The 23014-nt window shown below is 39.8% G+C and overlaps 1 protein-coding gene across 1 annotated transcript in view; it reads right to left on the reverse strand.

Moving 5' to 3' along the window:
• Positions 1-23014, reverse strand: part of FBXL2 (F-box and leucine rich repeat protein 2) — a 56285-nt gene that overhangs the window by 27595 nt on the left and 5676 nt on the right. Inside the window, exon 2 of the mRNA XM_069859947.1 lies at positions 13516-13577. Coding sequence (XP_069716048.1) covers positions 13516-13577 — 62 coding nt within the window. The remainder of the gene's footprint in view (positions 1-13515; positions 13578-23014) is intronic.

A 23014-nucleotide genomic window follows, 5' to 3' on the forward strand; every position in this document is an offset into this window, starting at 1 on the left:
AGCCTACACACATGAAAAAGTATCACAGAAAGACGAAGTACAGCTTTTACAGATTTGATTTTCCTCTTTTAGCAAGTTTTTCTCAGAATTTTCTGAAAGAATGACCAAGTATACCCTGTTAATGAGCGACGGGAAAAGAGCATCAGCCACTCTCTCTGATAACTACTAATCTTGTTTGAATACACACGGTCATGACATCTTGCAACTACCACAGAAGTAATGTTTTCTTTCTCCTAAAATGTCATATTCAATAAATACCAAATATTATCACATTATTTTACACATGTATACGTATATAATTACAATTCTTCGTGTAACACATACATGTTTCTCCTCTCCCTTCTTCCTCCACATTACTAAACACCCTACTGAGGTATGGGCATGTCTCTGTCGTCCTGCGGTACATACAAACTACTACTTCTACTACTACTACAATAAAGGCATGCGGGCTAGAAGGCACACAGAGGCTGAGTAATTTACAGCTATAAACAGTAAAATCTTGCATGCATAATGTTCTATATGATTAAATTATCAATGCTAGTGTTGGTGGTGTTCTAACCTTCACCACCAACTTTGCAGTTAAGAACCTGCTCCACTGGCAAATTTCAGTAGTACCTTATTCAATAAAACTCCATAATAATACTTGACTTGGAAGTGTAAATGGTGAGGCATAGTAAAACCTTAAGGAGTCTGGCTGTTTTCTATTTAATTAAAAAAAAAATCCTTTAGTTTATTTCTGTCAGGTTTGTTTTCAGTAGCATGTCGCAAAAGATTGACAAACATCAATTTCTACATGAATCACACATTCATTGACTCATCTAATGCCTGACTTTTCAGGTCAGTTATTAAAATAAATCCCTTTTTGCTACAGATGTGTGACTTCATGAAGTAAAGCACTTAAACTAGAACCTGTGTGTGACATTCCAAAACTTTCAGTAACTTTTACTCCTCCAATTTCCACTTATAAACCACTCAGGCTAAGACGCCTTTCTCAGCAGATCTACACAGCAAGTCTTTCAGTAACAAATGGGGTACAAAACCCCCACTTCTTCACAAGCCAAACCTTTTCTTTTGCCGAGATGACTATTGTTACACAATCCTTAAAAAAATATTAGCAAGTGCAAAAGAATAGGCTATCTACAAGACACTTAACATCTATTTTCAGTTGAAATACGTCAGCTTTCTCTACAAATAATGCTGGGTTAATTTTATAGTTACAGGACACCTAACTTTTTACAGCCTATACATTACTTGCAATACAAGTAGACCATATTACTTACTCCTTAAAAAAAAAAATTGCTTATTTGTAAAGTATGACCATATTCAACACAGTTGCAACATTTTCAGTGTGTAATTCTCTCAGTATCTGAAAGAAAATGCCCAATGATAAATTTAAGAAGGGCCAGTTCTGCTTCATTTACCATCAAATACACAGAACACAGCAACTATGTTATGTGGTAATTCCTTTTGAAGGGTCAGTTATGTAGCTAACAGAAAGAACTATGTTATGCAAATTAGGGAGTAACTTTGCTCTGAAAACAAAATACAGAAGATGGCACATGAATACATCCCTGTTGCATCTTTAATTTATTTACTTGGATATTATGGATGAGTAATGCAATTTAAAAGGTCATATTTTTGTAACCTTCTAGAAGTTGAGCTAAAGATTCGAACAGAAAACTTACACGTATTGTGCCCCAAAAAAGCTGAACCCATGAAAAAGATTTTATCTGATGTTTCACAAAAGGTCAGATATATACTAGAATCAGTTTCAGCATCCTCGCTTAGCTCAGTTTCACTCGAAACAGCTGTCCACCTAAATTTTGAGCAATTGCCTGACTGCATTGGTTATCTCAATTCATATAACAGCAAGACACAAGACTCAAGTAGAAAAACTGTAACAACTGTTATTAGAAACTAATCTTAATATTTAACATCATTAAGTCTCTAATAATACTGGTTAGGAATCTCACTGTGGTGTTTCCAAAAGAGAAGCAGAATGTTTCTGAATTCTCTGTTTTCTATATCTTTTTTTTTTGCTCTTCTTTTTCTTTTAAATAAAAATCTCTTCTCTCTTCCCAAGACAGTATTAATTAAAGGGCAATTATTCTTTCAAACAAACAAATGAGGCAAGTCACATGCTTCACCTAGAAATGAAGTTGTAACAAGCTAAGTGTACTCCAAACATCCCCACATGCACATCAACAACTCCACAACAGCCTTCACACCTTCCTAAAACTGGAACATTTGTAAAGGGGTATGATCTGGATTCCAAACTTTAAAAGCCCCATGGATTGTCCAGTTTAATCACTTCTTGTTAAGTGCTACATGAGCTACAATATTCTGCAGTTTCTAGAATCCTGCACATGGCAGCTCATATGACTCTCTATTTTTGTTAGCAGGATTTTATCAAAGTTTTAGCTATTGATGCTCTTATGTAGAGCACAGGCGTGTGTGCATGTGTGTGTCTCTGTGTGTGTGTGTCTGCGCATGTGTTGAGATATTCAAAACTTGACTGGACAATGCCTAGGACCACCCTGCTCTTGCTGGGACTGCTTAAAGCACAGGAGTTAGAATCATAGGATCGTCTACATTGGGAAAGACCTTTAAGATCATGGAGTTCAACCGCAAGCCTAACACTGCCAAATCCAGCATTAAACCATGTCCCTGAACACTACATCTACATGACTAGATGATCTCCAGAGCTCACCTCCAACTTCAGCTCTTCTATAACTTTTGAAATATAAATTTTATTTTTATGAAGTGATTTTATGAAGTACAAATTTGGCAACTACAACACATCTGACTAAATAAAAGCAGCTAGCCTAATGATTAGTTCAGAGTGGTTTAAATTGCAGCCCACAGACCCAATCTAACCTGCTGGCCATTCTAACTATCCTATCTACCTTTTCCCACAAGTCAAAGGGTTACATAATTTGGGAACAAACCAGCCAAAAATCAAACAAACTCAACCTGCCACACAAGCAGCTAGGTAGAGATGCAGAAAAATAACATAATGCCTTTATGGTATGTAGCCTAGGAATGCTCCATAAACCATGATGACTACAGCCATAAACTTTATGGAAAGTTGGGTAGTCACTGGATTAGGATTTTGTACACTTGATCCAACCTGTACCTTTGCTACTGGCCTGAAAGATGACCTTGAACAAAGACTTCTCTTACTGATGCCTGTATCAAGAAGACAAAGATAAGAAAGCTCACCTCTTCTGTAAATACTTGAAGTTAGAGGCAAAATAAAAGTGTAAATATTTGGTATTATTGTTTATTCTGTCTAGCATCAATACCTAACAAAATGGTATTCATTTTTTGTAGGGAGTTAAAGCATCTTTTTAATTGCCCTTATGTTTTGATGGCACTTCTTGCATGAAAATCAGGAAGAGTGACATTTTGCCCCCTGACTCCCAAAGCTCCACATAAAAAGCATGGCTTCTTTACATCACTGATACTGCGGAACATTTAGCTTTGATGATTTGTTAGTTAGATTGAGTTTAAATAAGGCTCCAGCTTCAAGGTAAATAAAGGTCTAAATGAAATTAAGTCTTGATTGGTTGAAGAACAAATTCTAAAAAGAAGTTTAATAACAAATAAAAGAAAAATAAACTTAAACAGAATAAATGGTAATGTATCATTGCTAGACCTGCGCAAGTCATTTGGCTGTTACTCCTACTTCAAATGCTTGTTATTTACCTTTGTTTGTTTCAGTATGACTAATCCTTTGTCACAAGCATGTTCTTACTGAGAGATATCGGTACTTGAGCCAGTGAAGCACTCAATTTATGACATTAAAGAAAGTATTTCCTTTACACAATTTACAAATCTTACTCAGTACCTTCACAAAAAAACCCTCCCCATTACAAAACTCCTCTTCTGCATTAGCACAGTACAAAAGAACACCAACATGCATTTTTATCCTTGCGTTCTTTGAGCCTGTCATTAATGTTTTTAAAATAAATCTATCATCTCAAACATTTCTGCCCAAAACATCCAGTTTTAAGCTTACTCTTGCATTTGTTTGCAAACCAAACCAAATCACTTAAATAAATTAGAGGATGGCAGCTACTTACTCCAGTTTCAAAAGGCCAAACTTAATTGATCACATAATCATCCGCAAGTGTTCAGCATCTCATACAAAGAATCCACGAAAAAAGCACCAACTGGTGAGGCAAAGAACTGAAAAAGATAAGGTTGCATCTGGAACTGATCTTGGCAATCATTTCATAAGCAGACAAACAATACATGTAGCAGTGTAAAAAAAGGTCAACACAAGACCTTTTCCATCTTCTGAAGAGGGCATGCTGACCACCAAGATATTGAATGTTTCATTTTCTCAGACAGAGCACAAGTTCTGTCTTTAATTTGAGGTATATAATTGGAAAGTTGTAAAACCTATTCCTACTTCAGAATACTTGGAAAATTCTCTAACAAAAGCAGAAAACTGCAACTTGTTGCATTCTCGATATATATTTGAAGTTAGATACACTACCTTGAAAGCTGAAGGTACAGAGAAACTAAATGACTATCCAGTTTAATATTGAGTAAATCATGTAGTAGCGTGATATAATTTATCAGTTGCTGCTAAAACATGTAAGGCTACTGAGAACACCCAGTAAAATTAAATAGTCCTAAAGAATTACCATTCTGTTGTTTCCCTGACTAATCTCTTTCCAGAGGCTTTTTCTGTGGACTTCTTTTACTTAACTGAAGTTACTTGTGTAAGGCACTATTAGACTTCCCTTTACAGAAAGCATACATTTGTGTAAATACACCAAAAGGAAATAAGTTTCACTTTCGTAAGCAACTCCTCTACAATCAATTGGGTCATAATCTGTATGAATGCAGTTTATGTACTTGTGTCAATTTAGTTGCTTCTGACTCTAAATAGTTATACAGTCACTGCTTGGCAGACTACTGTAGAGGACTCCAAAGAGAAGCAAAACATGGTCTAAAATCAAAATAAAAGAATGCATGTACATTATAAAACTAGAATGTTTTCCTGAGATTGTCAAACACTGAAAAGCAGTCTGTGCTGCTCAAGGTAAAATATTGTCCTATTTAATTCTACAAATCCTTGAAGTGGGGAAAGTGAATCATGTTTGAGATGATGGATCTTCCTCTTCTCCCCTTCAAAGCAAATGCATTGTTGGACTGCTTACTAAATTATAACCAAGAACAGTTCAGATAGAAGTTCGTATTTTTCAGTTCTTTGACTCACGTCAGTATGTTGCACTCTCCGATTTCACAGCTATCGTGGGCAACTTAACCACCTACAGTACTTGGATAAGAAATACCAATGACATCATGACAATCTCTTGTTGTAACATTTGGTGTATTTCATAGAATCATAAAGGTTGGAAAAGACTTCTAAGATCACCCAGTCCAACCGTTAGATCACCACCACTGTTACTACTAAACCATGTCCTGAAGTGCCATGACTACATGTTTTTTGAATGCCTCCAGGGATGGTGACTCCACCACTTCCTGGGCAGCCCATTCCAATGTTCACCACTCTTTCAGTACAGAAATTGTTCTTAATCTCCAATCTAAACCTCCTCTGATGCGACTTGAGGCCACTTCCTATCATCTAACTGCTAGTCGCTTGAAAGAAGAGACCAATACCCACCTCACTATGACTCCTTTCAGGTAGCTGCCGAGAGCAATAATGTCTCCCCTCAGCCTCCTCTTCTCCAGGTTAAACAATCCCAGTTCCCTCAGCCGCACCTCAGAAGACTTGTGCTTAAGATCCTTCACCAGCTCTGTTGCCCTTCTCTGGACATGCTCCATGTTGTCTTTGTACTGAGGGACCCAAAACTGAACCCTGTATTTGAGGAATGGCTTTTCTTTTTTATTTCCCGCACAGCTAAGCACACAGATGGTAAAGCACCGCTTTGACTATACCAAATACTATGTTTAACTACATTATTTTTGTTCTCTACGATAATGAACGCATTAGAAGAGGAGCAAAAAGCAGTGTGCAGTAATAAAAACAAAGAATAGAAATATGAAAACATACATAATAAATAATTCATTAGCCAACTCGCGAGCTGTATATTCTTGCATACAAGAAAAGCTGCTGCTGGAATACAACTCCTGGGTTCTTCTCCTAATCTGCGTCTCAAAACTTTACTCATCCTTTTTTAAAACTAATTGAGCACTCAAATTTTGAGTCTGATGACTAAGACTTTTTATTCAAGTACATGCACCCAATACATATGGTTTATAGCAGAACTCATAATAGCTTCTACATCCATGGTACAATTTATGAAGATGGGACTTCATAGGCAGAAAGGAACTGAAAACTGTTTAAATGGGCAAAGGGAATAACCATCTCCGTTTCTGAAGCCTGCCAATTCGATGCAAAATCTCACAGCACAGAACATTAGCAGTTAAAATATAAATGAACAAATGTTATCCGTGCTTCCACATGCCAAAAGTACTGGCTAGACCACCATTTTAAAAAATGCACTATTAGTTTTTATCAAGCAGAAAACATAAAAAAAAATGTTTTTGGAAGCTGTTGGAAAGTCCAAATATTCTAATATTAATTACATTAAGGTTTTTCATTTCCAATGCTTTTCATACTCATACTGTAACTTTAAAAATCCACTTGTTTCTTCCAGCAATTTACAAAAAAACCCCAAATAATTGAAGATTACCATCTTCAAGGTTGTGACATCTAACTGGAAAAGTTGTTACCATTAAAACTGGAATAAGCTATCTCTGACTTGATTTCTGATTTTTCTGATGATAGATATGGGTTTATTAGCTTTAGACACCAATGCAAATCCACAGCTAATGCATTGTATAATCAAATTAAGTTTTTCCATAAACACACAGGCTAAGAAAAATAATGAAGTTACAATTGTCTGAAAACATTGTTTAAATTACATGATCTACAATACCTCCACAAGATTCTTACTCAAACATTACACAAATGAGGATTTATTCAACCTTTCACTCCTTATAATACATAAGAGCAGAGGCAAAGAATGTTCCTTGCCAGCTGGCAAAATAACAACACTGCAGCAGCTAACAGGGGTGATTTTTTCTCTTTTAGCTTGAACAGTATTACAAATAAAAGTTTTTAGAAGCAGCCCATTTTTTCCATCGGAAATGAAAACAACCCTACTCAAATAGTACAAAGAAAAGTAAATGCCCATAAAGCAGAAGTTACAAATGAAATGCTCTCCCACTCTTCACCCAAGCTATTCTACATAACCCAAAGTACAACTGGTCCCTCCAAACCAGTGCCCTCTCCAAAACCACCATTGTCCATATTAGTCAGACATTCTCTTCCTCTTCTGCCTAGTTATCTAATTGAGAAGGAAGAAATATCTGGTTTTGTATCCTTTCAAATGAGATTCTTGCCTGAGAAGCTGAGGGTTTTGCTCATTTACTTAAGTATAGTAGATATTCTGTAGGAAATGCACAAGGGGCATGACACTGCCCTGAAAACCTTCCAATCTAATGTGGCTTGTAATAATAATATTAGTAAAAGTAGAAATATTATTATTATTAATAGTAATAGAGTAAGAACTCCAGTATAAGACCAGGGGCTTACTTTGTTCAACTTCAGAGTATGCAACCACAGCAATAAGTGAATAAGAGTGGCAGTATTCCTTAAGTCAAGCACCAGAAAAAGTTTTCTCCATTTTAGAGAAAAAAATTGGATTGCTTGCTATAGTCAGATCACAGAAGTTTAAATACTTGATGCAAAAGAAAACAAGACCACTTCTTACAATGAAAGAAACTGTGTTCACATTTCATTTCCAGACATTAACCATTCTTTTGCCATGTGTCAAATTTTATGTTTTTTTAAAAAAGAGCTGTAGTGGTTTCCAATGAGAACAAACTAAGTGCATTTGATGATACGTTCAACAGTATTTATTATTCACTGTGAGCAAAATGTTTCCACTGCAACTGGTTTACTCTCCTTTTAATTAAAAGGCAGACTGCATGGTTAATATAGTAAAAATAGGATATTAATTATACCCAGTGCAGCAATATTTAACCTCTCCTTCCATAATCACACGGCAGAACAATTTTAAAACATGTTGTAGCATAAGCACAAACTGTTTTATGTGTTAAAAAATATTCAGGCTCAGTCTTACAAAAGCTTTTATTGTGCAGGAGCATTAAACAAATTCTCCACTGAAAATCCTTTAGACAGCCAGGTTGGTGCCCCTAAACTTCCCTAGATATCTACACCCTGCAGGGCATAGAACGTCCTATCATAACACCCCCTCTAACACAATCTGCCTCTGGCCTCATGAGTTTGTCGCTGCAGCACTGCAGTTTCAAAAGTAGGTTTACAGAGCATCTCTTCCCACCCATCCCCTTCCTCTACCTTCCAAAGCCCTGATGGTCAGCACAATATTGTGGGTGTTATGAAACTCTTATTTCTTTCTGGTTATGTGCAGAACATCACTCAAGTCCCAGCATTCAGCATGAGATTATGATGATCTTTACTGAGACAGCTGACTGTCCCAATTCAGTCTGTCAGATCATCCACTCTCCTGGCTATAGCTGCAATGCTGCTCTGGTAGACGACTGAAACTGCAAATACGTGCACAAGAACTAGATGGCTGGCTGAACCAGTTCTGTGTATGCTTGGCCTGGGCTATTTTATTGTATCGTTCCAGCCCCAGGAAGCTCTTCAACCATGCAAAACACTGACACAACCTTTAATGAAGTGGCAGTGCCTAGGTGCATCGCTTCCTTCACTGGTTAAATTCAAGGCGAGCCAATATATCCTCCAAGTTCCTCTGTAAGGAGTTATCTTGAATACAAGAGCTAACAGCTAAGCCACTGGTACTGTTGAACTACTTGCACATAGGTTTTTTTCCTGACAAGTTCTTTAAAATGTCCTGTATAGTAAGACACATGTTGAAATAAACATACTGCTCAGTGAAACAAAAAAAGCTGCTTCCTATATAACATTTTCATAGAATCACAGAATCACCAGGTTGGAAGAGACCCACCGGATCATCAAGTCCAACCATTCCTATCAAACACTAAACCATGCCCCTTAGCACCTCGTCCACCCGTGCCTTAAACACCTCCAGGGAAGGTGAATCAACCACCTCCCTGGGCAGCCTGTTCCAGTGCCCAATGACCCTTTCTGTGAAAAATTTTTTCCTAATGTCCAGCCTAAATCTCCCCTGGCGGAGCTTGTGGCCATTCCCCCTTGTCCTGTCCCCTGTCACTTAGGAGAAGAGGCCAGCACCCTCCTCTCTACAACCTCCTTTCAGGTAGTTATAGAGAGCAATAAGGTCTCCCCTCAGCCTCCTCAAGGCTAAACAACCCCATCTCTCTCAGCCGCTCCTCATAAGGCCTGTTCTCCAGCACCCTCACCAGCTTCGTTGCTCTTCTCTGGACTCGCTCCAGAGCCTCAACATCCTTCTTGTGGTGAGGGGCCCAGAACTGAACACAGTATTCGAGGAGTGGTCTCACCAGTGCCGAGTACAGAGGGAGAATAACCTCCCTGGTCCTGCTGGTCACACCGTTTCTGATACAAGCCAAGATGCCATTGGCCTTCTTGGCCACCTGGGCACACTGCTGGCTCATGTTCAGTCGCTGTCAACCAACACCCCCAGGTCCCTCTCCTCCAGGCAGCTTTCTATAGACTTCTCCTAGTCTGTAGCACTGCACAGGGTTGTTGTGCCCCACGTGCAGGACCCGGCATTTGGCCTTGTTAAACCTCATGCCATTGGTCTCAGCCCAGTGGTCCAGCCTGTTCAGATCCCTTTGCAGAGCCTCCCTACCCTCCAGCAGATCAACACTTCCACCCAGCTTCGTGTCATCCGCAAACTTGCTAAGGGTGCACTCGATGCCTTCATCCAGGTCATTGATAAAGACATTGAACAGGGCTGGACCCAGCACTGAGCCCTGGGGAACCCCACTTGTCACTGGCCTCCAGCTGGATTTCACACCATTTCCCACCACTCTCTGGGCCCAGCCATCCAACCAGTTTTCCACCCAGGAGAGTGTGCGCCTGTCCAGGCCAGAGGCCGACAGTTTCTCAAGCAGAATGCTGTGAGAAACTGTGTCAAAGGCTTTACTGAAGTCCAGGAAGACCACATCCACAGCCTTTCCCTCGTCCAGCAGCCAAGTCACTTTGTCACAGAAGGTGATCAGGTTAGTTTGGGAAGACCTGCCTTTTGTGAACCCGTGTTGACTGGGCCTGATCACCCGGTTCTCTTGCATGTGCTTCATGATAGCACTCAAGATCACCTGCTCCATGACTTTCCCTGGCACTGAGGTCAGACTGACAGGCCTGTAGCTCCCGGGATCCTTCCTGCAACCCTTCTTGTAGATGGGCACAACATCAGCCTCCAGTCCAGTGGGACTTCCCCAGTCTTCCAGGACTGTTGGAAGATGATGGAAAGGGGTTTAGCCAGCACATCCGCCAGCTCCTTCAATACCCTTGGATGAATCCCATCCGGCCCCATAGACTTGTGGGTGTCTAGTTCGGCTAGCAAGGCTCTGACCACCTCCTCTTGGATCATGGGAGCCTCATTTTGCTCCTCTAGCTCCTGGGTTTGTACACAGATGGAACAACTTTCTTTACAATTGAAGACTGAGGCAAAGAAGGCATTAAGTACCTCAGCCTCTTCCTCATCCCCTCTCATTGTTGCTCCTTCTGTGTCCAATAGGGACTGTATGGTCTCCCTAGTCCTCCTTTTATTATTTATAGAAAGATTTTTTGTTATCTTTCACAGACTTTGCCAATCTGATTTCTAGTTGAGCCTTAGCCCTTCTGATTTTTTCTCTACACAATCTCACTTCCCTCCTGTAGTCCACCCAAGAGGCCTGTCCCCTCTTCCAGAGCCCATAAACGTTTCTCTTCTTCTTGATAGCACTCAAGATCTCCCTGTTCAACCAAGCTGGTTTTCTCCCCTGATGGCTTTTATTTCCGGAACATGCGGATGGCTTTCTCCTGAGCTGCTAGGATTTCCTTTTTGAAGAGCTCCCAGCCCTCATGGGCTCCCTTGCCCTTAAGTACTGTCTCCCATGAGACTTCGTCAACCAGCCTTCTGGAGAGTTCAAAGTCTGCCCTCTGGAAATTTAATGCTACTGTCCTGCTAACCACCCTCTTCACCTAGAACAGAAAACCCTATCATCTCATGATCGCTTTGTCCTAGGCGTCCACCTACTGCCACATCCCCCACAAGGACTTCTCTGTTCATAAAGAGCAGATCCAGGAGGGAACCTTCCCTTGTTGGCTCATTCACCAGCTGTGCAAGGAAGTTATCTTCCATGCACTCCAGGAACCTCCTAGACTGCTTCCTTTCTGCTCTATTTTACTTCCAGCAGATATCAGGAAGGTTGAAGTCTCCCACAAGAACGAGAGGCATTGATCTAGAGATTAACCCCAGCTGTTTATAGAAGAGCTCATCAGCTGCTTCTCCTTGGCTGGGTGGTCTGCAACAGACCCTCAGCAAGTTTGCAGATGACACTAAGCTGAGTGGTGTCCCCGATTTCAGTACATGACGAGGGATGACATGATTGATAGCTGCCCGGCAGAGAAGGACTTGGGGGTGCTGGTTGATGAGAAGCTTGACATGAGCTGGCAGTGTGCGCTTGCAGCCCAGGCAGCCAACTCTATCCTGGGCTGCAACAAAATAAGCGTGGCCAGCAGGTTGAGGGAGGTCTGTCCCTCTATTCCTCTCTTGGGAGACTTCATCTGGAGTGCTGTGTCCAGTTCCAGAATCCTCAGCATAAGAAGGATATGAAACTGTTGGAACAGGTCCAAAGGAGGGCTACAAAGACGATCAGAGGGCTGGAGCATCTCCCATATGAGGACAGGCTGAGAGAGTTGGGCTTGTTCAGCCTGGAGAAGAGAAGGCTCCAAGGAGACCTTATAGTGACCTTCCAGGACCTGAAGAGGTCCTACAAGAAAGCTGGAGAGGGACTATTCATAAAGGCTTGTCGTGACAGGTCGAGAGGGAATGGCTATAAACTGGAGAGGGGCAGATTTAGACTAGACATTAGGAAGAATTTCTTCACCATGAGAGTGGTGAGACACCGGAACAGGTTGCCCAGGGAAGTGTGTTCAAGGCAGGCTAGACTGGGCCTTGAGCAGCCTGATCTAGTGAAGACGTCCCTGCCTATGGCAGGGGGTTTGGAACTAGCTGATCTTTAAGGTCCCTTCCAATCCTAACTATTCTATGACTTTATGATCTCCACAGATATTTGGAGGGTTCTACTGTTAGGAAAGAAGCACTTGCAGGTTATGATTCTTTGCTAAGGAGGCAGCATACTAAATTGAATTTTATCTTGTGGTTCATATTTGGCATTGAGTGCAAAAAACTGAAGTTATTAGAATTTCTGTTCAGGGCATCATTCAGTGACACATCTTTTTTAATCACATTTTCTAAACAGTTCCACGAGTCTAATTTACAACAGTGTCACCACATGGAATGAGTATTTCTCAACAAAAATAAAAATCTTTTTAAAATTCAATTCCTTTAACAATAGGCTGCTGCTTTCCTATCACCGAGAGAGCATTGTGATAGTACAGACACTAAAAGAAGTCATAATGTTTCAAGAGCACTTTTCTTCAGACACAAGATGCAAAACATCATTATTTAAGACATACTGCTACTTCAAAAGAAACAGGAAGAAACGACATACAAGCTAACTCTAACATCTCTTTAGCGTATTAATAAGAAATCATGAGCTCAATGTTAATAACATAATCACCAAAACTTGTAATTGCATCATTATAAGGGAACATCTCTCCTCACCCCCTCAAAGAGTAGACTGGAACAATATTAATATGCAGGTGAGCTGACACTGATGAGCTGGTTCAGTTACAGCTCTGAAGTGGTCTCATTGAGTTGCGCAATACCTCCACATCTGGCAGTTTACATTTTGCTTGAAACCAACTTTCAACAAGGTGAGAGCATGAAGACATCGATCATGGTCCCAAGCACGCGTCAAACTTACTGATCTTGGTGCTGTAGCAAATTCCTGCAAAGGTGATCTACCTGCACACCAGCAAGCTCATGAAATTTATAACAATTGTCCTGTTGTTTCTACCTCGTGTTAACACAGACTGGTAGTAATGGTAACAGGCAGTGATTTTCACTGCAGAGACTTTTTGAAAGTGTTTAAATTGAATTTATATTTGATTTTGTTACAACAAAGTTCATGACACAGAGTGTGAACTACATTGGAGGAAGGATTACAGGCTCTTGAGACAGATAAAATATTGCATAGTGTGGAAGAGTTGACCACTCTATACATCAAAGCTTTTTGGACATCTTATTTCACTTCTTTTTCTGATATGAAAGGAAAAGATCTTCCATGGTATGGTATAATTTGAATATATTAAACCAAATCAAGACTAAACAAAAGACAACAAGTTTGAGAATTCAATCAGAAAATGTCATTATTAATTTCAAGACAGTGAATAGTTCTTGACAGCCTGTAAGCCACACAAGCAATATATGATCCTCAGGTTTTTATCCTTAACACATTATGTAGAATTACCTTAGAAGAAGTTCTTTTGGTAGTTTTTTGTTAATAAGGGCTTCATCATTATTTGAGAAAACCTGGAAACAGAAATAAAACACATCATTTAGAAAGATCAACAAGAAAACCAGCTTTTGGAGAATTCTTCCCCCTTCTATTTAGGTGTTTAATTCCTTTAAATTACTGTTATTGTCAAGTTTTCAACATGCAAGTTGGAAATACTATGAAATTATTTCAATACACACAACGGGGCTGCACCCACGCATACACCTGCTCTGCCCTAGTCCTAAGATTTGACTGCACAGAAATTGTGCAACAACTTAATAATTATTAAACAAGTGATCAGAAGCCACACGAACATCCCACAAAGGAGTATTTTAGGCAGTAGTAAAACTTCTAGCAATAGCAAGACACATACAAGCACGCACTAGTTTCACAGTTCTAAAATTGTCCCATTACAGAAAACAGAAACTGGATACTTCCCACTTATTCAGTTCTCTTCCCTCGCTGTCTACAGTGTAAATTATTTCACCCGGGTATGTGAATATGGATAAAACACAATAATAAAGATTTAAATTTACTGCCACAGATACGACAGCAACTACTATATAAGCAAGGGAAGTGCCTCAAGAAACGCTACACAAAAACCTGAAAATACCTCTCACCCAGAGCTTCCTATTACTAACATATCTCCTACGAAACAGTAGAGAGACTGAAAGAAAATGCCCAAGGGAAAAGCAGGCAACACTAAAATTATCTAGGAAAATGTTTTGCAAATGGAGAAAAGGGTCAGTCAACAGCTAACTAGAAATACTAAACAAAGGAGATACTGACCAGACTTACAACTGACTGTAAATACTTAGGTTTGAGAAATTTTGCTAGAGGAACACAGCAATAAACCAAACAGAAGGTGATTCAGAATGGAAGGAGTCATGGCATAGACTGGAGGAAGTCAAAGTCGCAAGCAATCATTTCCACTGTAAGAGAAGATTTTATGGAATACATTTGCTGTCCACATTACCAGAAACAAAAGGTAGAAAGAGAGATCCAAAACAGCTAAGAGTCTTCTGAATGCTAAAAGGTAAATAAGAAAACCACACAAAACACAATCATGAAAAACAACTGGAAGAAACCTTTTCCCTGTCCTTCACTAAGAATATGTTCCTGATCCAAGCATATAGATACTAGCCCCATCCATCAACACGTATCACACACTTGGTGACTATTTTGTTCGCTTCTTGGTTAAAAACAACCAACCAACCAACTGAAAAAAACCAAAAAACAACAAACCAAACAACCGCACCAAAGAAAAAGAGAAAAGGGAGAGGTGTTACCATCAAGTAAATACAGAAAAGCTCAATATAAGCTTGGCTTCACCTTTTTAAAAAAAAAGAGAGACAGCAGAAAGCACACATCTGGGAATTCTGAACATACCTCCCTGAAAATACTGTAAGATTAGAAAACTCAAATTTCCTTCTGGCTGCCATCAAGAACTGTTTTTCTCTTTGACTACATCCCAGGCTGATTCCAGATCTAACTGCATTCTACTGTTTCTCAATTTTAACACAACAGCAACTGCCACTTTCTTCACCCACCATCTGTGCGCAGTTATCCACACATCTAGGAACACCTTTTACAAGGATCAACAAGTTTAATCAAGTCTCCTTTTCCTGCAACCTGAGTGGCACCATTATTCACAGACTAGTGACTGTGCATATTCAAAGCATAACATACCTAAGCATATATATTTCAATTGGACAATTCTAGTTATCGAATCATAGAATCATCAAGGCTGGAAAACACCTCTAAGATCATTAAGTTCAACCACCAACACAACACCAATACATGAACTAAACCATGTCCTGAAGCACCACATTTACATGTTTTATTTCCTTCAGAAGAGACATATTCTCAGCTTTAAGCAGTTCCACGTGGCTGATCACACGCTCAGGTTTGCTCTGGTTCTGCTTTACATCTGATACCTGTTGCTGTCATTATTTTCAGCCTTTATGATGAAATATGCTACGCACATCAACATTGGTTTTAGAATTGGATGACTGCTTCTGAGCTTGGCAGTTCATAAATCTATGAATTACCTGCACGTATCCCACTTTAATATCATGCTACTCATGGTTTGCAGCTTATAGGTTTATTTGGATATTTTTTAGAAATTGTGTTTATTGCAGCACTCATACAGAAAATGGAGACTCATATGCCATCCTTACAGACCTTTAGATCACTAAAAAGTGGGGAAATATTCTTGTACAGTATAGTCTGCAAAAAAATTAATTTGCAAAAAAGGAAATTACCTCCATGACAGCATCCAAGACCTGTGGTAAAACAGTCAAGTGAACTCAGATCTCATTAATTCTCATTCAGAATCTGAACATTCAGTATCATAGATCACTAAAAATCCTCTTCCAATTTAATTGTTCTATAGTGGCAGATATTTTGTCAAAAGTCACTTCTATACCCAAGTATATATTTTGAAATAGAATAAGACTACTTCACAGACTGCTACTAGCTTGTGTGTGCCATCACTTCGCCAGTACAAAAGCTGTTCTTATCAGTTTTTAACTTACTCCACAGATTCACAGATGTACAATAACAGATACATTCTCACTGCGTGAATGCAACACAGCACTTAAGTTAGTAAGGGACAGGAAGTTACTCTTTAATACAAACAGCTACAATATATGGTTGAGACTTTTGAGTATTTCCAACTACAAATCCTACATTAAAAAGTTAAATCATTACAAATCATAGTACAGATTTTGGGGAATAGTAGGTACTTTTCTACTGGAGCCAAGCTGAAAATTTAAACTTATAATTAAACTGGCAGCTCTTATGGAAAGCAGGCTTATAGTCTCTATATGTTTATGTGAGATATCTTTAAATTTTTAAGTCAATGTTGGTTGGGGAAACTATTTTGAGTACCCGACAGCAGGTAACACCAATGCAGTTGCATTTAGGAATCCCAGCTAAAACTGAAAAAAATGCAGCCTTTACTAGATAAGAAACATGCAACTTGCCCAGCCACACAAAATACCATGCCTGCTACATAAGGAATAGCTGAGGCCACAAACAAATTTGAAGCTGTTTCCCCTCAAACAGTAAGTTTTGGGTGTTCTTGTATGCACTAGCTGCAGTTATCGTATCATGAAGTATTATTCTGGCAGAACAAGAATATTTAGCAAAATGAAAGCATCTCTTTAAAGTACTCTCCTACTCTGAAAAAAAAAGTGTGTTAGCCTCTAAAGTCTACTGCATTTGCATCTCAGAAAAGAGGGTTCTTTAAAGAGGAGAGCCTTCTTTAAAGGCTCTTCAGTACTAGTTTTCCCACAAATGAAGAACAGGCATGGGACAACTGAGGTAGAGATCTTCTAGATGAACCTTTGTAACACGATCATGAATGTGTGCAAACAGAGAGAAAAGGCAGAAGGTGCAAACAGTAAAATATATTTATTCTTTGAACATTTCCTTATAATATAAAATGTCCATTTGTTAAATAGCCTGAGCACATTTATGTATCACCTCTTTGAAGTAAACAGTGATGTCCTTTTTAATTTTAACTTTGTTTTTACCACTTATCTTCTGGGTTTGTTTCTATTCATAAAAAAAAAAAACAAACAAAAAAACAAAACCTAAAAATACCAACCCAAACCAATCAGTCAAGGAAGTGTTCAGTTGCTATAAAAAAAGAAAAACAATCTAAAAATCTTGTCAAATGTGATTTATTTTTCTTCAGTTACAGATAGTGCTGACAAGGACATGACCTCAAAATATCTGTATACAATAACACAAAATAACAATTAAAAATACCATGGATATAGAAAGAATGTCTTCCTTCTTTGCTTTTGCATTTGGTAGCAAGTTTGCCTGTGTTAATAACAGGATACCTCAAACTCCAGGTAAAGTGTGGCTTTAACTACATAAAAATCTCCATATACAACAGACAAATCTGTGCAAAAAAAAACCCAACCAAACAAAAAAACCCAGGTGAGATAGTACAACATTTACTACATATGTTTAAACCCCAGCTCTACATCTCCTGTTTCATTACTTCTCTGGATAAGGCCTCACCACCCTCACTGTGTATCTAACACAAGTCTATTCTCTTTCAGTTTAAAGCTATTACTCTCTGTCCTACTGGAACACATTCTTCTAAGAAGTCCCTCTCCAGCTTCCTTGTAGGCTCAATTTAGGTACTGGAAGGCTGCTGTAAGATCTCCCCAGGCTGACCAACTTCTCTCAGCCTGTTCTCATAATGGAGGTGTCCCAGCCCTTTGATCATCTTCGTGGCCCTCCTTTGGACCCATTCCAACAAGTCCATGTGCTTCCTGTGCCGAGGGCTTCACAGCTGGATGCAGTACTCCAGGTGGGGTCTCACAAGAGTGGATCAGAAGGGCAGAATCACCTCCCTTGACTTGCTGGCCATGCTTCTTTTGATGCAGCCCAGGATACAGCTGGTTTTCAGGGTTTTGAGTGCACACTGTCAGCTCATGTCCAGCTTTTCATCCACCAGCATCCCCAAGCCCTTTTTGGCAGGGCTGCTATCAATTCCTTCGTACCCCAGCTTGTACTGATAACTGGCATTATCCTGACCCAGGTGTTGGAGTTTGAACTTGGCCTTGTTGAACTCCGTAAGGTTTGCACAGACCCACCTTTCAAGCCTGTCAAGGTCCCTCTGGATGGCATCCCATCCGTCAGGTATGTCAACTGCACCACACAGCTTGGTGCTGCCTGCAAACTCGCTGAGAGTGCACTCAATCCCACTGTACACATTACTGATGAAGACGTTAAACAGCACTGGTCTCAGTACCAAACCTGGAGAAATGCCACTTGTCACTGGTCTCCACTTGGACACTGAGCTGTTGACCACAAATTTTTGAGTGCAATCATCCAGCCAACTCCTTATCCATCAAGTGGCACATCCATCAAATACTTGTCTCTTCAATTTAGAGGCAAGGATGTTGTGCAGGACAGTGTCAAGTGCTTTGTACATCTCCAGGTAGATGATACCAGTTTCTCTTCCCTTATCCACCAATGCTGTAACTCTGTTGTAGAAGGCCACCAAATTAATCAGGCACAGTTTTCCCTTAGTGAAGCCATGCTGGCTGTCACCAGTCACCACTTTATTTTCCACATGCCCTATCATAGTTGCCAGGAGGATATGCTCCATGATTTTGCTGGGCATAGAGGTGAGACTTATTGGCCTGTAGCTCCCCAGGTCTTCCTTGTTACCCTTTTTAAAAATGCGGGTTATATCTCCCCTTCTCCAGTTAATGGAAACTTCACCGGACTGCCATGACTTCTCAAATATGATGGTTTAGCAACTTCATGCATCAGTTCTCTCAGGACCCACAGATGCACCTCATCACGTCCCACAGACTTGTGAACCTTCAGGTTCCTTAGATGGTCTTGAACTTGATCCTCTCAGCAGTTTAGAATTAAATCCAGAAATTTCTCTTCTCCTACAGTTGACAGAGCAAATGTCCTAGTTAAATGATAAATATTGCCTTGTGTAAAAAGCACCAAGTCTTTCAGGTTTTCACTGGCAAGAACAGTATTTATTTAATATTATTTATGCAGTAATAAGCATTGTAAAACCAAGATGTTTTAAAGGAAAATCCTGAGAAAATAACACTTTCATTCAGTTCCCCTGATGTGCAGATTTTGTTACCAAACAGAAAACCCTCCAGCTTGCTGCACATCACTCCTCCTCAACAGAGCAGTCTAATCATTGTCTGTGCCATGTCCCCTTCAGCATGCTACTGAAATTGTCTCTTGTTATAGCGACAGGAAAGCCAGCAGATTAGCTTTGCTACCCACAGCAATTCAAGAGCACACTAAAGTAATGAATGGCATCCTAAAAATCTCTATATTTAAACAGAGGACAAAAATGGAAGAGGAAGAAAACAATCTTCCTTTACTATGAAATTCAGATTATCTCACACATTACACTATAAAGTGCTCTCCAGTGGTCAGAGAATTGCTGCTAGCTGGCGCTTCCTCCAGAAATGTACAATTAATGCATTAGAGTTAGGCAGACAAGCAGAACCATTTAGCACCATGCAAGTAGCAAAACGTAACCGTATCTAGGCAACAAACCCAGTGTTAGGCAAATGGACATGCACTGCCAACAGAACTAAGTGATATCAAAGACAACAGCTGACGGCACAGGGCTGGTGTTACACTAGAAACCATGGCACAGATTTCTGTTTAACCGATGAAATAACAACATCCCAAAGCAAACCTCAAAAGGCGATGTCATCTTGAACCAAATTTGTCTACAGCAGACATGCTGGCAAAGTCTATTATTTCAACACATGGACACTATCTGCCCTCAAGGCTCTCGCTCCTATGCTCCAGCTGCTCACTGTGCTCCATCTTAGGCTTTGCACTTCAAAATCCCAGCCATCCTGGACTGCCATAGTTGCCAATCTCTTTTTTCCCTTGAATATCCTCTAACAGAGCCTAGGGCATCATCCTCTTAGGCTTGTAGCTCCCTCCTTGCTGCCGAACACCCACTGGATCTTTTGCTCTGGTCTTTCCTCAGGATCATTTCTTTTCCAACACTGTGAGGAAGGGACTGGTCAAAAGCAACTAACACCTCATACGAAAGCCTTTTGTTCTTAGTGTGTTCATCCTTTTAAACAGTTAAGGCTCACCTTCAGAGAAGAAGATCAAATACACCTGGTAACATCTCTCCCTCTTTCTATAATGCCTTCCACTGATCTAAGGCCACCTAGGAAGGCCATACTGTTTTTAAAGCTTCCCCAGAGTAAGTGCTGTCCAATCTAATAAAACCTGCCAGGCAGAAGCAGCTGCCGATACTGCCCACTCATCTGCTTAGTTTTCTTCCAGAATAGCCACCATTCCTGTTTTTCCAGCACTGGTATTCATACCATATCATTCACATCTGACCAGAGGGCATCAGCCTAGCTCTGCAAGGCCTTATTCTCACCGGGTGACAGATCAAGGAAATCTGTGAACTTCAGAGATGATGTCTGTAGCTGCACAACTCTATCTTGAAGGCTTTGGCTGCTCCAACTCAACTGCCTCTTAGTGTGGAGCAGTAGGTGCTTGCAGGTTACCTTGCCTGCTATCTTGAGCACACCAACTCATTCACAGTTAACTAAATAACTCGCATCACCCCTTCCCCGCTTTTCCAAAGGGGCAGTCACCTACTACCAAGAACATATTTGGAAATCACCAATCAAGCCTTTTGAAGGGTATGGCCTGATTACTGCAAGCAGACAGGCTATAAAGGCCTAAAAGGCCAGCTTGGCCTGTTAGCTAAGCTGACCGTGCTCTAATGCAAGACTTAACTTCATCTCCTACAAAGTCACCAGAGACAGCAATCCTCTGAACTAGCCCCGCATATTAAGCACTTTCACATACTGCTCTTACCAACACTGTTATTTAAGGTGCTGCGACACAGATTTAAACATTTAATTCATAGTAGATTCTGACAGAAACCAAAGAGGCACAGAACAAACTCAGTTGTATGAATTTTTCTGTACCAAGTCAACATTTCAGACTGACTTGAGTGTGACAGTCCCCACTTTGACTTGTTAAAAATTATGAGGGGTAAATAAAATGGTATGCAGAATTAGTGATTAACCTTAACACTTGCAGGCCTAAAATTCAGTTGAAAGCATTTTATCAGTACGCGCTATCACGTAACTGATGTTCAGTAGCCTGCATGATAGCAAATATTAGGATCAATCCAATACCTAACCAAAAGAAACAGGCATTACACTATTATCTGCAAGAAAGATTTGAAAGTTCTGCTTCCCCCATGTTACTCTGAGATAGAAGCTACATGGAAGACTAACCCTCCATTCAGGTTATGATCAGCTTGTCTACACTTTGTATTGTTCTAACCACTACCAGAGATGGCAAAACAAACCTGAATCATACAGAAAAATAAACTATCTCCTACCTAACCCATCACGACTAGAGATTGGTTCAGCTGAGGAGAAAGGAAAAATATCCAACCACCATTGTTTAAACACTAAGAGATTTGGAAAAAACTGCTAAATCTATATCTGTATATTCTGAAAACATGCATGAAGAGACACTGAAAAAACAGGTTTGACAATTTTATCCTCATCATCTGTTAGTCATATACTGATTGGTAAATCCCTTCTTCAGTTTGTTTTATTTAAAAAAACCCAAACAACTGAATATTTCTCTCTTCACATACTTATCCATTATTCCTCTTCTGATATTCTGCACTTCCAAATAAAAACAGTACATTATGAAGCATTTACACAATATTCCTAAATAAACCCAAAAGAATGCACTCAGTTAACAGAAAAAATATACAAATTACTTTTAAGTGGAACATGGGGAAACCCTTATCATCTACTTTATGGGCCTGGAGATCAACAGACCTGTGGCAGAAAATTAAAATCAAACAGGTGAAGCAGTTGTTGACTGTAGCCCATCACAAGGGTAGATTACACATCATAGAGATTCTATGCTTTCTTTTTCTTGAGCAAGTAAAACAGCATATCCTTCCTTACACATCAAGCAGAGACCCAAACACAATCTGCAAAAGCCTAAGTTCAGAACACCTGAGAAAGGTACTCTCCTTTGACCACTCAAGTAGCTTAAAGACACTAAGCAGAAATACTGGAACAGATTCTGAGGCAGATTCCATCACCACATTCACAGGCATTGTGCGCTCAAATGACAATTTGTTTCATCACAAAAATAATTCATTTGGTTTCATGCAGTCCTGTAGAATCATGCTATATAATACACATTCTTAGACTTTTGGAGCATGATGTGTTTCTGAAAAAATCAGGCCAAAAGAAATGGTGGCGTGTGTCTATTTTAATGCAGCAGTATTTGGTTTAGTTAGCCATTCAGCCTCAGCCACCCAAATTTAATCCATATCACAAATTCATCAGAGCCCTTAGGAATACACCTTTCTAAACTTCTCCTCTGAACCATCACTTCTACAAAGAGCTGGTTTTACTGCCATACATATGGCTAAATTCCATTTCCAGTCTCCAACACTACCATGCAAACTAACACACTGATGGCATGGCAACGGAGACCTGAAATCCTCCCAGCATGTGCACACCAGAGATTCTTTTGCAGGCCCATTTCCCCAGGAATTTGTACCATTCCAATCTGGACTGACACAGTCCTTCCTCCAGCTACGCAATTCCAAATGCCAGAAAGGCAGTTTGTTTTCTTTCTGCACTTAGCTCAATCTCTAAATGAAATTACAGTTTAAGTCTTGACTGCATGGTTGAAGCAGAATCCCCTCTTCTAAGCACTTCTGAAACAAAAATTTTAGTACTTTTGTTTTCCTCCCAACGTAACTGCTCTTCAAAAATATATTTGAGACTTAAAAGGTACAGTTCATTATAGAAGTGACTTTATAGCTTCTACAAAGCCATTTCAAGCAGTGCTTGATCTGCATCACAAACACTATCTCAGAAATTATGTTTTTCCTAGTATTGAGAGTTTGAAATCCTTATTACAATGAGCAAAA

This window comes from Phaenicophaeus curvirostris, chromosome 6 (genome assembly GCF_032191515.1).
Source record: "Phaenicophaeus curvirostris isolate KB17595 chromosome 6, BPBGC_Pcur_1.0, whole genome shotgun sequence".
Lineage (NCBI taxonomy): Eukaryota > Metazoa > Chordata > Aves > Cuculiformes > Cuculidae > Phaenicophaeus > Phaenicophaeus curvirostris.